Here is a 15428-nt window from a genome sequence, read left to right as displayed (position 1 = left end):
TCCCTCCAGGGACCCAGGGAGGGAGGGCCGATTCAGCTGCTGCCAGACTGCTGTCCCCTGCCACTCAGATTCGGGGTTCTGTGCTCCCTTCCGAACTCAAAGCGAGGGCTAGGATGGCTCTGAGTCTCCGCACGCCTGTCTGACTCTACGCAACCTCCTTAGACTACAAGGGCCAGAGTGTGGAGCCTCATGGGAGCTCTGGTTCCCACGAGAAGGACACCTGCCAAGAGGCAGCAGGAGAGTGAGAGGCCGGCCCAGGGACTTACGAAGATAATAGCTGGGGAGACGAAGCGCCAGCAGATCTGGAAGAAGAAGGGCGGTGGGAACCCCAGCATCATCTGGATGTCCTGAAAGTAGTTCTGGTGCCCTGGAGAGAGGGGCGTCAGTGGCCAGGCAGGACGGTGTGGGCAGCCCGGGGCTGGGGCTCGGGAGGCCGTGGAAGGTTGGGCACTTACCGTAGATGTACATGATGGACACACACATGATGCAGGAGATGACGACCAAGGAGAAGCTGGCCGCATAGTTGTCCATTAGCAGCAGCCAGTAGATGCCTGCCTGCGGGCCAGCGGGCAGCTGAGTCAGGGTCCGTGGCTAGGTTCCCAGACCTGGTATCCCCTCGTACCCTGGCAACACCAGCCCAGCCTCCCCCTCAGTTCTTACTTGGCTGGTGAGGGGGATGCCCAGCAGGAAGCCAGCCACGGCCACGCCCAAGGTCACATAGGTCTTTTTCTGCAGGATCCACTCATTCCCCACCTCATCCACAATGGCTGTCACCAGCGTCTCTAGGAGGCAGAACTGCAGGGATGGCCGTCAGAGGAGGAGCCCGAGCTCTGTGCCTCCCCCCTTCCCCATCCACACCACCTACCTGAGTGCCCAGCCCCAGCAAGATGAGCATGAAGAAGAAGAGCAGGGACCAGAGCGGGGAGATGGGCAGCAGTGTGAGGGCCTCTGGGTAGGCCACAAAGGCCAAGCCAGGGCCATGGTCTGCCACACGGGACACGTCCACACCCAGGTGATTGGCCATGAAGCCCAGGATGGAGAAGATGACAAAGCCAGCATAGACGCTGGTGGCACAGTTAGTGATGCTGATGATGACGCTATCCCTGGCGGGGAGGAAAACGGGCCAATTCAGGGCATACGGCTTGCTCCCCTCTGCCCGATTTGGGCCAGAAGAAGGCTTGGACACAGGGAAAGTTCTAGGGATGGAGGTGTCCGTGGGAAGCCAATTCCAGCATGTCAGCAGGGCTGAATCATCTGGAAATGGCTGAGGGCATTTCCCCAAACCTAAAAAGGATGCATCAGTGATTGCTTCCTGCCAGACAGCTAAGGGCATTTCAATCTACATGTTATTGCCTCCTACTGGCCAAACACCTGAACAGCTGTAGGCAGTTCCTCCAATCTGACAATGGATTCTGTATACCAGACTCTGGCCTTTGATGTGTATATCTCCACCTTGCCTTAGGACAACTTGTGTTCATAAAAAGCAAGGGGTCCTGAGACAGAAGAGAACTTAGTTCCGTTAGCTAAGTCTTCTCTGGCCCCCCATAATGCCTTCCAAAATTATGTTTCGTCTCTGGACTCTTCAATAATTTACACACAGCGCTTCTCCAGATTCCTGAACCCTTCTAGATGCTGGATTAAGACCACCGGCAGGTGTCCCCAACCTCTTTTCTGGTCTGCTCTGGACCTTTTTAAGTGGGCCTGAGGCTCCTGGGTCCCCACAGGTCCCTGGGACATCACTGTCCCCACCCCTCTTCTCTCTGCTGCCAAGGTTCTCTCCCCATCCTCTGATGACCTGATCCAGGCCATGAGTGGGAGGGAGGGCCCTGGTGGGCCAGGAGGCTGCGCTGGATCGGGTGGGCCTGGGGGAGCCGGGTCAGGCCGAGGAGAGGGCAGGGAATGGGCCCAGGGCTGGCAGGAGCCTCACCGGTAGCAGTTGTTGTGGAACTTGTTGTAGGAAGCCATGGTGATGAGGCCTCCCCACGCGCAGCCCAGGGAGTAGAAGATCTGGGAGGCAGCGTCCCCCCACACCTGTGAAAAGGGAGCTGTGGTCAGAGGCAAGCACCTCTCTGCCCCTCCCCGTCCCTTCCAGGTGGCCCACGACATCTCACCTTGGCCTCCAGAATCTTGTCCCACTGTGGGGTCAGGTAGTACATGATGCCTGTGAAGGCTCCTTCCAGGGTCACGCCGCGGACGAACAGGATGGTCAGCACCACGTAGGGAAATGTGGCCGTGAAGTACACCACCTGTGCAGGACAGGCCCGCTGCGTCCTCTGGGCGATTCCTGCAGTGCCCGCCCCCCCCCCCGCCCCCGCACCTGTCTCAACCACCACTCACCCCTCCCATGGCCCTTCATCACCCCCCTACACACACACACACACACACACACACACACACACACACACACACAGAGCCAGGCACTCATCCCTCCCATGGCCCTTCATCACCCCCCTACACACACACACACACACACACACACACACACACACACAGAGCCAGGCACTCATCCCTCCCATGGCCCTTCATCACCCCCCTACACACACACACACACACACACACACACACACACACACACACACACACACAGAGCCAGGCACTCATCCCTCCCATGGTCCTTCATCACCCCCCTACACACACACACACACACACACACACACACACACACACACAGAGCCAGGCAGGGGAGGCAGGGCCTTCCTGGGGGCACAGACCCTGAGACCCTGGCAAGGGAGGCACTTACTTTCCCTGAAGACTTGACCCCTCGGATGAGGCAGAGGAACACGACCACCCAGGAGACACAGAGGCAGCCGAGGAGGGGCAGCCTCACCTCCCCGAAGTTCCCGATGTCGTCGGACAGCTTCAGCACGTACAGCCTGGGAAGGGAAGGGAGACTGCGCTGAGCGGCAGCCCCATGCCCAGCAACACATTCCCAAGGCCCAGGCCCCGCCAGCAGCTCCCGTCTTTCTCACAAGGTACTAGGAGCCCACTCGTGAGACAGGAGCCACCGTGGGGGCCCAGCTCCCTCTGCCTGCTGTCCCCAGGGAGGCCACTGCTTGCAGCCTCTCCCAGGACCCCCAAAGGCTCCTAGAAGCCACGCTCCAGGCCTGGGCCAGACCTCCTCAGCCCCTGGGGTGTGGAGGTCTCTCTGTCCCCACTCAGGCCCACGCCAGGTCCTTGTTTGTACATTTCTCCCTTCAGAACGCCCTCTCCTCCAGACTAGATACATCCTATCAGGCGCCACCTCCTCCAGGGAGCCTTCTGTGACCTCTTCATTTACATTAGTCTCCTCCATCTCTGATGAACCGAGGGAGGCAGCGGAACGCTGAGTAGACTGCAGGCTCAGGAGCACACAGGCCTGATGCCTCCCCTGCATATGCATGGGTCTCTGTGGCCTTTGTGCCACACTGGCGGTGCTCTTTCAATCACCCGGACCTTTATTTGTCAGGCCCTGTCCTAGGTGCTGGGCATACAGACCTGCATCAGGCATGTGGGCACCGCCGGGAGGGGCGTCTCAACCCTATGGGGAGGAGCACGCTGGAAGGCTTCTCAGAAGAGGTGAGGTTTGAGCTAAGGCTTGAGGAATGGGGAGGAGGTGGGTAAAGAGACGTGGAAGTGCATGCCAGGCCGAGGAAAGAGCACATGGCAAGACAGGGGGTCCTGAAACGGCATGGTCCGGCTTGGGCTTGCCGGTAGAAAAGGCGAAGGGACCAGATCATATGAAGCCAAGGCTAAGTTTGAATTTTATCCTGAAAGGTTTTTGTAAGAGCACTCTAAGAGTCTCTTCTTGGTTTAAAACCTTGCAGCAGCTCCCACCTCTGGCCATGGAAAAACTAAAGTCCTTACAGGGGTTTTGAGGCCCTAAGTGATCCATTGCCCCCTATCTGCCATCTCTCTGATCTCCTCATCTACTCTCCACCGTGTTCACTGCTCCAGCTGCACTGGGCTCCTTGTTGTTCCTTAACCATGCTAGGCATGCCCCCACCTCAGGACCTTTGCACATGCTATTGCTTCTGTCTGAAATGCCCTTTCCCTGATATCCACATGTACACATAGGTATGTGACCTGTGCCGTGACACAGGACCCCACGTTTTAAAAGGCCTAGTGCTTACTTTAATGTTCTACCATCGCCATCTTGAAATTCTTAATACATTTGAACGAGCCTCATATTTTCATTTTGCACTGGGCCCACAAATTATGCAGCTGGGTTTGTCCAACATGGCTCCCTCCTTCGGATCTTTACTCAGGGGTCCTCTTTGCCAAGCGGCCTTTTCTAGCTACCCTGCTTAGAATTGTAGCCCTGGCCCCAGCCCAGCACTCCTTACCCACTGCTTTGCTATAATTTCCTCTGCAGCACATGTCTCCTTCCATTATACTATAAAGTTTACTTATTTATTTTGGCATCTTTCCTCTATGAAGGCAGGGGTTTTTGTCTGTTTTGTTAACGGATGTATCCCCCAGTGCCTAGCACGGTGTCTGGCACACAGCAGTGCTCAATACATATTTGTTGACTGAATCAATGGATGAACATTGTGGTAAAAGAATTGGGAGGTAAAAAGGGAAAACCTGGACAACTGTGGTTGGTACAATTGTCCAGGCTACAAATGATGAGCAAGAGACAAGCTCTTGAGCCTCAATGTCCTCATCTGTACAATGGGTATATTAGCACCAACCCAGAATAATTTGTAGATAAATTTAGGTAAATACAGGCTCCCTTCTTTCCCCTCTTACAGTTAGGACCTCTCAGCATAGTTCCTTCTTAGCTATTTTCACCCTCCCCCACCCCCCCCCTCAACCCCCTGCCCAGACCAGTTCTCAAACCTCATGACATTTTTAACGCCTTTTGATGAGATATTACTCTGTACCTCATGGGACAATGTTGCCAGACGGGTCTTCCTGTTAGACTTGTAAGCACCTTGGCCTACTTCCTCTCTCCTTCAAATCTTCCCCAGGTCGCCCTCACAGTGACCTGCAGAGGGCGCTGCCCAACACTTCCCTCTCCTGCCCAAGGCCTGCCACTGCCATGGTTCCTTCAACAGGCATCAGAGCCAGGCCCTCTCCAGGCTCTTTGTGGATGGAGGAACCAAAGACACGGGATGGGAGAAGCTCAGGAGCTGTGGGACCACCAAGGAGAGGCTCCTGATCCGCTTCAGCAGTGTTTGCCAACCACTCTTCCTCTGTGGCACGTAGAAAAAAATACTTTTGGCTCATTGGGGTAAACAGACAAAGGGATTCAAACCTGAAGTCAACTGGGCTGGGGACTCGGGCTGCCCAGGCCGGGCCTGAGAGAGCGCACATCGATGTTGAAAAGCTCTGCCCGCCAGAATAGCCAGAGGGTCCTGCAGCTAGTACGGAGTCACCTTACTCCAAACACCGGCATTCAAAGTAAAGAAATCATTTCTTGGTCAAGAGATTGTTAACCTTAATTATATATGTTAAACTGACAGTGTTATATGCTATTTTTTTATTGCAATCTTAGGGATTAAAGAGTTTAGAAGGCTAACCTGGCAGCCAAATAATGAATTCGTCCTTTATTTTCATGGCACCATTTTGAGTTTTTGGCTTGGTTTCGATTTTGGACCATGTGCTTTTGAAATCAAATATTTAACCTAAAAGCTCTTGGAACCCAACATATTTCCAAGTTGGTTCTTGACGCAGTACATCCTGGACTAATTCTGTATTAGTTTTAAATTTCCCAAACCACATGGTAAATACCTGAGAATAGGACAAACTTGTCTACCCCCCCCCCCCCCCCCCGTCTATTTCTTTGCATCTCCAGCAGTGGCAATCATTGTGCCTACCGTTCTTAGTGATTTTTACTGCATCATCTCATTTCATCTTTATAACAATAAGGTGGGTGCTGTAAGCATCCCCACTTAACAGAGGAACAGCTAAGACGTAGAGAGATTTAATGACTTCCCAAAGCCACACAGCTGGCAAATGGCAGAGCCAGGGTTTGAATGAGGTCTGTGTGACGCCAGAGTCGCCACGAAGACACTGGGAGAGGGGTGCTGGGATCCGAGTCCCACTGGGTGTCGGGTGCTGTGCTGGGCACCACAGGGGTTGCAGGGTGAGAGGGCATGGTCATGAGCTCAGGGCTATGAGCAGGAACCAGACCAGCACCCAGAGGACTGTAAAACAAGGCTAAACAGTAGGTGGGAGCGGGAGGACCGTGCGTGGGCCGGAAGGGTGAGCAAGAGGCTGACAGGGGCTCAGAAATCTGCCCCCAGGGCTTCTCTCGCCTTAGAGGAGTTGTTTAATCTTCCTTTTGATTTGCTTTCCTCATTTGTAAAATCGGAATGTTTTATAACATCTGCACAAGCTAGCTAGGAAGGTTGTCGTGGGGCTCAAATGAGATCGTGCAGCCTTCCAAGGGGGTGTTGGAGAGTGTGGACCGAGAACACCTGCCGGGTGGCGTTGGCCTAATTAACGTCAGGCGCCAGGCCCGGAGGAGCCAGATGGGACCTGAGCACATTCCTGATGCAGCGATGCTGCCTAGCTCCTTAACCTCCGAATGCTGGTCTCAGAATCGGGGAAACAGGGATGATAATATTATCTGAGATAATGGGCCTGGCACACAGTAGGTGCCCAAGAAATAGGGGTGCTCACTTCTCTCTTCCTTTAGAGGCCCGCCTGGGCAGCCCTCTCCAGGGTCACTTTCCCGGGTTCTCCAGGAGGGGGCATCGGGAAGCCATCCTGCTGGCAGGGACTCCAGCCTGGAACTGTAGCTCCCTGGGCAGGCCTGGCTCCAGCCCTGGCTGAGAAGTAGAGTTCACCTGGCCCCCCACCCATCACCGGTTTTCTTCGTCCCCTCTGATTGCACTGGATAAACTCCCCAGAGCTTTGCCCTGGGTGGCCCCACTGGGCTGGGAATCCCTGGCAGGCAGCCCTATGGCAAGCCCTTCTGGAACATCTGGGGGATGTGGGTGGGGCTTCGTGCATCTGGGAGCTTCTAGAGAGGTTCACCCCCAGTCTAGGACAAGTGGCCCAGCCCACACCACGTCTCCAGTGCAGAACACAGAAGGGGGTCCTTATTTGCTTGGTTCTCCCATCAGATGTGCGCTCCATGAGGCAGTGCGGGGCCTGGTACCTGCCAGGTGGTCAAGAAACGATCTGTCCAGTGACTGACGGAGTCTTCCCTGTTGTCTACACAGTGAACCCCGCACCCCCAAGGGCAGGGAACCTCTCGGCCCTCTTTGAATGTCTACAGCCTGGCATGGGAAGCCGGGCCTGAGGAGTCTGAGCTCTGGGACTGGGCTTAGAGGATATGGATCTACTAAGACTTCGAGTATCACTGGGGTCTTGGCCATCTCTCCTATGGCTCTCGTAACCCAGAGGAGAAAGCCTCAAACCCTTAGCCTGGCCAGGGAAGCCCTGCACCATATGATGCCCGCTGGCTTCTTCTGTCTCAATACTCAGTGTCCCACCTGCCCCCAACCCCAGCTCCATTTGCCACCTCTTCGCCTCTGCTTATCTGCTCGTGTCTCCCCCTCCCTTCTCTCCCTCCTCTGAAGAGCCTTCTTAGCCACATCGTCTCGCCTCCATCCCCTTAGGACTGATCGCTACCTGTTGTGCCCCCACCACACCCCTGCACATTCCTGCAGGAAGCACCTGCCCCTGGTATATTAGCTACGTCTCCCCACTAGACGGTGACCTTCTCAGAGCAGGAGCCCTAGGCCATTCGCACCCCATGGGCACACAGGGCCTGGCAGGCTCTGTAGTGAATATTTGTAGAGTGAATGAATGAGGTTTACCATCAACTCCCAAAGCCTTCTGCCCACAGGTTCTCCAACTTGACATAGGGAATTTCCTCCAGGGCATCCTTATAGCCACCCGTTGGGACAAGGTGTCCCAGCAGCTCTGAGACTCCGGTCTCCATGACCACAGAGCACAGTGGGACCTGTCTTTCCTGAGCACAGCTTTAGGATGACAGCCCCAGGCTCAGGAAACTTCCATGGCTCCTTGTGCTCTGCAGCATTAAATCTACGCTTAAGTCTTACAGGTTCTCCAAGAAGGCCAGGGCGCCCTCCGCGGCCACCTCACGGCCCATGTGTTCCCCGCATACGTGTCCCTCTCCTCAGAACAGGCTCCCCTCGGGCTCAAGACCAGCCGTTGCCCATCTGGGCCCCACGGCCTTTGCCCCCTTTTCCCAGACTCTCCCTCTGCACACTTGCCCGACTGCTACCTCAAAAGGACTCCACAACTCAACATCCCGTCTCCCCATGTTCTCTGGTGTGCCAGCCTCTTCGGAACAGGCCGTGAGCTCCTTACACCTCTTCATGCACCTCTGCCTCACTCGGTGCCCAGCGGAGGGCTGACCCTGCGGCAGGCACCCTACCGACTCTGCGGACTGCTGCCTGACGGCGAGGGGGAGGGCCGCGGGTTGGCACCAGGTGTCCCTGCAGCCCAGGCCCAAGGAGGACCTCACCTCCAATACTCCTCGCTGGGGCTGGTCCTCTGGAGGGTGCGGTTGAGCAGGTGGGAAAGGTTGCTGGGCAGGGAGGCAGGCTGGGAGCCATTGGTGAGGTTGGAGGCGTCCAGCACACCGGCGCAGTCGGGGGAGTTCCACGGGTTGTTGCAGTAGGTCCAGGGCAGCACGTTCGTCATGGACGAGAAGAAGTAGTAGAAGGCGATGCAGATGACCACATTGTAGTAGATGCCGATGTACGTAGACACCACCATCATGCCGTAGCCCACACCTGGGAGAGGGTGGGGGAGCAGCAGCCTCACACATCCGCTGGAGGAGGCGAGGTTCATTGTAAAGGGCCGAAGGGGCAGGCTTTCATGCAAGGCCACAGAAGGGACAGGTCAAGGCCTTGGCAAGGGCAAGCTGGGGGGGCGGGGGCTGAAGGGGTTTTGTGTATACACGTAAGTAGGAGGGAAGGGTGGAGGCCAAGCAAACATGGGTCCCAGCATGTGTCCATGGCCTTGGTCATTGATGTGAGGCATGGGGTCAGCATGAGGGCTCCACAGGGGTTGGCAGTGTTTGTACAGATGGGTGAGTCTGCACAGCCCCCATAGGCGTGTGCGTGCGTGTGTGTGTGTGTGTGTGTGTGTGTGTGTGTGTGTGCCCAGCCCAGGCCTCACCTTTGAACATGGGGCTGATCCTCCAGACCCCCAAGCAGCCCTGACTTGCAAACTGGCCGAAGGAGAGCTCCATGAAGAAGAGAGGGATCCCGCAGAATATCAGCATGATGAAGTAGGGAAACATGAAGGCGCCTGGCGGGCAGGGAGAGGGCGGCTCAGGGGCAGGCAGGGGGGACCCCTCCCTCTTCCTGCTGGGAACCCAACAGCCAAACCTTTATAATTGGCTAGGACCCAAGGAGGGCGTGCCTCGCACTGAGCAGGAGCCGGGGTCTGAGGCTACGACCCCCCCCCCCCCCAACCCGGCCTGTCTTTGATCTTGTCAGAGGCTCCCAGAAAGTCTGCTCTGAGCAGAACCCAAGCCCCAGCGCACCATGTCTAGGTGGGATTTGATGGCTTAGCCAAGCAATTTCATAACATTAGGTGCTGGGATCCTCAAATGTCCCTGAACTACTTGGGGGGGGGGTGTTGAAATACGGGACAGAAGGCAGGGAACCTCGGGAGGTTGGGGTGCATTTCTCCACCTCTCTTCACCTTGAGGGAGCAGGCTGGCAGGGAGGGCCCAAAAGGCAGACTGCCAGGGTCAGGGGCGGTCTGGGCCTTAGGTAAAGGACATCTAAGCCAGAGATGGGGCCGAAGGAGATCAGGATTGGAGGCCAGCCTGCGGGGAGTGAGGCCTGTACCCGGGTGTGTGTGTGTGGGGGGGGCTGGCCTGGGCCCTAGTGAGTGGGCTCTATCCAAGTGGGTGGTCCCTGCCCTGTGCCCACTGGTACCTCCCCCGTTGCGATAGCAGAGGTATGGGAAGCGCCAGACATTGCCCAGGCCCACGGCATAGCCCACGCTCGTCAGTACAAACTCGATCTGGTTGCCCCAGTTGCCCCGTTTGAGGTTCTGGTCCCTCTTGGTGGCCTCGCTGGGCACAGCACCATTCTGTGGGGACAGGAAAGAAGTCACCATCAGCGAGGCATTGGCTTCCAGGCCTGATCCTCTGCTCCTCCCCCAGCGGGGACACCGTGGACCCTCCGAGCTCCTGCCGCCCACACGGGCCTTCGCCTCTGCTGGCAGGGGCCACAGCAGACCTGGCGGAAGGGAGAGCAGGGAGGAGCGGCTGCCAGAGGGCGCCAAGTGGGGCTGCCCTCCCCAGCCCCCCCCCCCAGCACCCACCCCAGGGCACCATCCCACCTGAGGAGCTGCTGCCAGTGACTGACAGGTGAGACGCTGAGAGGCAGCTGGGGTTGGGAGCGCCCCAGCCCAGCCCCTGAAGCGTTCCCTTTGCTCCCTGGGTGAGGACCTGGGAGCAGCTGAGCTTCATACCAAGCAGCCAAGTCAGCCTGGCACAAAGGGGCCTGTGTCCAGACAGCCCCCCTCCCGCCGCCGCCACATTGCCAGGCTGAGCACGCTGCCCGGGACAGGAGGCCGCGGAGGAAGGGGTGCTGGACCTCTCCCCCAGCTGGTCTTTCCGGGGGGCGCTGGGTGTGCTGTGGGCTAGGGGAAGGGGAAGCACCTGAGCTGGGCCAGAACTGGGAAGGGCATCCTGGGGCTCAGGGTGGGAGAGCCCAGTGGAGCCCCCTCTATTGCCCAGGGCTGGGGAGGGGGCCCTGGGGGAGCTGACCCGGGCTGGGTGGTGCTGGCCAGGGGTTGGGGGAGGAGACCAGAGTTGTAGGCACCACGCCAGACTTGGAGGACAGACTCTGCTAGGGGAAACAGAGGGCATGACTCCAGGAAGGGGTCTCTGAGCTGAGGGCGGGGAGGTGCTGCGGAAGAGGGGGCTGGTCAGGAGGGGCAGAGGAGGGGATTTGCCCCAAGGGAACGCCAGACCTGCCTGGGGAGCTGCCGGCCTGGCTGGGAGGCCACGCTGAAGGCAGCGCCTTTTGGAACCCGGGTAGGAAGGGACAATGTGCTCTTTCCCAGGCCATGCCCCTCCCAGCCTCCCAGGTGAGCGGGAACCCCAGTCACCCTGAGCCGGAACCTCGGGGCTCCGAGGGGTCTCACTAAGAGACTTAGGGCCGAAACCGGTTTGGCTCAGTGGATAGAGCGTCGGCCTGTGGACTCAAGGGTTCCAGGTTCGATTCCGGTCAAGGGCATGTACCTTGGTTTCGGGCACATCCCCAGTAGGGGGTGTGCAAGAGGCAGCTGATCGATGTTTCTCTCTCATTGATGTTTCTAACTCTCTATCCCTCTCTTTTCCTCTCTGTAAAAAATCAATAAAATATATTTTAAAAAAAAAAAAGAGAGAGACTTAGGGACCCCGAGTGTCACTAACAGAGAAGCACGGACAGAGACAGCAGCCTCGTAAGAGATGGAGAGACACAGACAGGAGTCCCTGGAGAACACCCAGGATCAGAGACAGAGCGGCTCGGCCCCTGAGGGAAAACAGGCAGTGACGCTGACCCTCGGCTTGAAAGGGACGCATTCAAGGACAACTGTCGCGTTAGCCAGTAAACAGAGGCCGGTGCTGTGCGATGCTGGCGGCCCTGACACCGACTGACAATCGCAGGGCGGAGGAGGGCTCCAGGGGCCTGGGCGCCCCCGGGACAGGCACCGGGAATGCAGACCCAGGGCCCCCATGGCCGGTGGAGGCCCAGCTGCGCACCCCCTGCTCCCACCGTGGGCACATTGGGTCCCTCTGGGCTTGCACACCGTGGGCACCCTTGTGGAGCCACTGTCTTGCATACCTAATCCAGCACTGTCCCCAGCAGAGACGCTGGCCCGCACACCCCCTTGGGAGTTCTGGGGCACAGCCCGAGGAATCGGGGGGTCTCCTTCAAGAAGCACCCGGAGCAACTTCTTTCAACCTGCGTTCATTCATTTATCGATTCACTCGTGCAACCATGGAGATTTGCTAACACCTGCCGTGTGCCGGGCCCTGCCCGGGCACTAGGAATTAAACAATAAACAGACACACCACCCACTCAGAGCCAGAAGCCTAGTGAGGAGTAAGCCGTCGGCGACATAAATAAAACAAGTCTTATAGGCAACTGCAACCTGGGCACAAGGGGCATTTCTCAAGTCGCAGGAGCGTGCAGGAGGACGCGGGGTGGGGGTGAGGTCAGGGAAGGCCGCCCTGGGGCAGAGGCTTGAAGGCCTGTTTGGCTGTGGGAGACGGTGGCTCGCAGCCCAAGTGTGCCCTCTGTGACAGGCCCCACAGAACCCTGCCCAAGCCTGTCACCACCTCCCGGAGCCTCCTTTGGGACAGGCCTAGCAGTACCGCAGGGTCAAGGGGCATTTTGTCAGAGGGTGTGAGGCCTGCGTGGGGTAGTTCATTCATGTCCTAACAAATCTCAGCCAAATAGGGTCCTCTAAATGGACCTACAGTGACCGCTCCATTCTGTTCAAGGCTTGTTTACTTAGGGGCACAATGGGGGAGTGTGGCAGCTGCAGAGTATGTGGGTGGGGCCACAGGGCAGCGGTTACGGCTGTAAGAGAGACAACCGAGAGTCCAGGACGGCCTCCTGGGCAAGGGGAGGGTAAGGCCCCGGCGGACAGCACGGTCCCTAAGGCTTGCGGTTTGAGGCCTGTCTCCTGGCTCCAGCCCCCACAACCCAGTGCTGCAGGAACAGACTTAGATCTCTGCGGTCTGCTCCCGCCCCGGCATGGAGGGGACCGGGAGGGTGGTGATGCTCCCAGCCACGCGCCACAGGCGGCCGCTTGGCTGAGCCCTCGAGAGCCAGCGTGCTCCGTTAATGAGCAGCACATAACCGATCATGCGCTAACCAGGCTGCCACCCCGGGTGGCCGGAGCCCCCAGGACAGGGGCCGGGAACGGGGAAGTTACCCACGGCACTAGGGGTCAGCTGTGCGGAAGGCGCTGGAGGGCCGTGAAATGACACGCCGCAGGGGGTGCCCGCAGCTCCCAGCAGAGGCAGCCCCCGTGTCCCGGGGGACGTTCCCTGGCCCTGGAGCTCAGCACTGGGTGCCCCACCGGAGGGAGCCTTGCCCACAGCGAGGCCTCTGACTTCCATTCCAGCACAAGCCACCTGGAGTGTCCGGTGTCTCGGCTGGTGAGGGCGCCGTCCTCAGTGGAGGACAGAGCTAGCCTACCTTTTGTCCAAGGACACAGAGGAGGAGATCTCTAAATCGCACTGGGCGGGGATAGGTGGTTCCCGGAAGTCTAGCTCCCTTCCCTCTCCAGCCCCCCTCTGGGGACTTCCTGCTACTTCCTTCCTGGGCAGTGAGGGCCCTGGCTGGCGAGCCTTTTTCAAGGCCACATAGTGTTTTGCGCCTTGTACGATGTTCCCTAAACGAAGCCTCTCGTTTTTTTGATCTGCTGGGTGGGCGGCTGTATCACGGATATTACTAATAACGGTCACTGCCGCGGTCCCCGGCCCTGAAGTTGCCCACGAAAGAACCCCTTTGTGCTCACGGTGTGACCCAGACTGGTGGCCCGGCTGCCTAACCTAGCTCGGCCCCGCCAACTGGCCGGGCTCCAGGCCGCTCCTGCCTGTCACCGTCTCCCACTGTCTGCCCCTCACTGCTCTCCCTTCTCCCTTGCTCACACCTTGGAAGGGAATTAAACCATAGTGGCCTGGGGCCCCTCCGGGTGGGCACCTCCTCCCCAGACTCCCTGGACAGCCCCCTGCCCTCACCCCCGACTCCCCCACATTGGCCTGGTGGGTGGTCTCCAGGACGGGGACTACCCCGCCTTGTAAGCGGGCTCCCCCAGGCCAGGCAGAATGCAGGCTTTGGAGCTCTCCTTCTACATGACCCTCAGGTGCCCCCTCCCCCTAGAAACCGTCACTGAGGCAGCAGCGTCCTCCCTGCACGGGACTTGTGACCCATCTTGGGTTAACACCCGCACCCCCAGCAGTCACTTACATAAGTCCTTCACTTAGCCCTCTGCCCGGCTTACTCCCTGCTCTAGATGAGCCCCTGGGATTAAGGCTGTTCGGCTTTGAGGGCAGAATCCGGGTCTCCCACTGTGCCCTGGGCTCGGCAGGGCCGGACCCTGCACTGGGGGTTAGAACCCGGCGTTCTGAAGCCTGCTCCCCCAGGGACCCGGGCAGGGCAGCTCCACTCAGCATCTCAGCAGCCTTACCGATGAAATCACGGGAGAGACTAGACAACCTCAGTAGACCTAACACTGCGTCGTTCTGCCTTGCCTGGAATTTTGCTATTTCTGACTCGCTCCTGTGTTTTCCATTAGTTCCCACTAACTTTCTAGACTACTTAAAAAAAAAAATGTTATTGCATTTCTTTTGGATTATAAAAGCATTATAAGCTTATCACACACACACACACACACACACACACACACAATTAGAAACTACAGAAAAGTGTGAAAGAGGAAACAAAGCTTCAAAGGCTGCTCTCAGAGGCGACCAGCCCCACGGATGGACCCCTCCTCTCTCCATGCACTACGCAGAGAACCCAGATTTCCAGCTGGGCCCCGGCCCTGCGCTGGCTCCCGACTCCCGCCCTCCGAGATCAGCGTCCCTGGATATTTCTGTGAATTGTGAGCTCCCTCCTCCTGCTCTCGGAGGACACAGGGACCCTGGAGCGGCCTGGCTGGGCGGGCCCCCTGGGACCCAGAGGGCTGCTTGTTTGGGACTCTGCAGACCCAGGGTTTGCTCATGGGACGCAGTCCATCCAAGACAAACTTTATGGAGGAGAGCGGGCAAGACCCCACATCCCAGACTGACCGTGAGCCAAATCCAGATCACTGGCAACTTTCTCTGAGCCCCAGGGGGAAATTTAAGCAGAACAGCATTACGGTAAATCGCGGCTGCCTCAGAAGAGCCCACGACCTCCTCACACCCCTCGCTTCTTGTCCCCCAAGCTCTCTCCCATCAGTCCAGGGGCCTGGCGGGCCCTCGGGTAGCACCTGTCCTGCAGTGACAGAGCCTTCCAGACTCTCTTACCCAAGCACGGGAAAGAGTCGGGTCGCAGCCAGAGGAGCTGCATCATGGGAACGTCTACCTGAGGCCCATCCGTGCACAGGGGCGATTAGTGCCTCCTCCCTCAAGGAACACCTCAGGGTAATCTCTAGCCGCCCCACCCCCCGAGTCCAGGCCTCATACAGCAGGTGAGAGGGCAAGGACATGCCTTGTGCTATTTCATCCCAGAGCCATGATTGGCAGCGAGCGACCTGCCAGTTTGGGGAGCAGCAGACAGAAGACACACTTCTCAGTCATGCCAGGCTCTGCTCCAGGCCTTGGGGAGCAGGAATGGGGGGCGTTGGGTGGGCCCTACCTCTGCCCCAGAGAAGCCCAGCAGCCTGCTCCATGCTGCGGCAGCTGTGGGCAGTCTCTACCCCAGTCGGTTGGGGGCGGAAGGGGCTTTGGTGTTTGACCCTGGTAGTCCTGGGGTTTGAGGGCAGCTCTGCCTAATGCTTCTCCCCAAACTAACCCG

General features: G+C 58.1%; 1 protein-coding gene across 4 annotated transcripts in view; it reads right to left on the bottom strand.

The window, feature by feature from the left end:
• SLC6A9 (solute carrier family 6 member 9) overlaps nucleotides 1-15428 on the bottom strand; it is a 36463-nt gene that overhangs the window by 5182 nt on the left and 15853 nt on the right. For 3 of the 4 annotated variants that reach the window (XM_054720670.1, XM_054720669.1, XM_008151229.3), the window contains 10 exons: nucleotides 9855-10011; nucleotides 9085-9216; nucleotides 8426-8696; nucleotides 2741-2873; nucleotides 2112-2246; nucleotides 1928-2031; nucleotides 866-1103; nucleotides 661-795; nucleotides 456-555; nucleotides 267-367 (listed from right to left, as the gene is read on the bottom strand). In XM_054720670.1, coding sequence (XP_054576645.1) covers nucleotides 267-367; nucleotides 456-555; nucleotides 661-795; nucleotides 866-1103; nucleotides 1928-2031; nucleotides 2112-2246; nucleotides 2741-2873; nucleotides 8426-8696; nucleotides 9085-9216; nucleotides 9855-10011 — 1506 coding nt within the window. The remainder of the gene's footprint in view (nucleotides 1-266; nucleotides 368-455; nucleotides 556-660; nucleotides 796-865; nucleotides 1104-1927; nucleotides 2032-2111; nucleotides 2247-2740; nucleotides 2874-8425; nucleotides 8697-9084; nucleotides 9217-9854; nucleotides 10012-15428) is intronic. The other variant, XM_028160181.2, reaches the window with a different exon arrangement.

The sequence above is a fragment of the Eptesicus fuscus genome, chromosome 9 (assembly GCF_027574615.1).
Source record: "Eptesicus fuscus isolate TK198812 chromosome 9, DD_ASM_mEF_20220401, whole genome shotgun sequence".
In the NCBI taxonomy this organism is placed as follows: Eukaryota; Metazoa; Chordata; class Mammalia; order Chiroptera; family Vespertilionidae; genus Eptesicus; species Eptesicus fuscus.
This window is presented reverse-complemented; position numbering and strand designations above follow the sequence as displayed.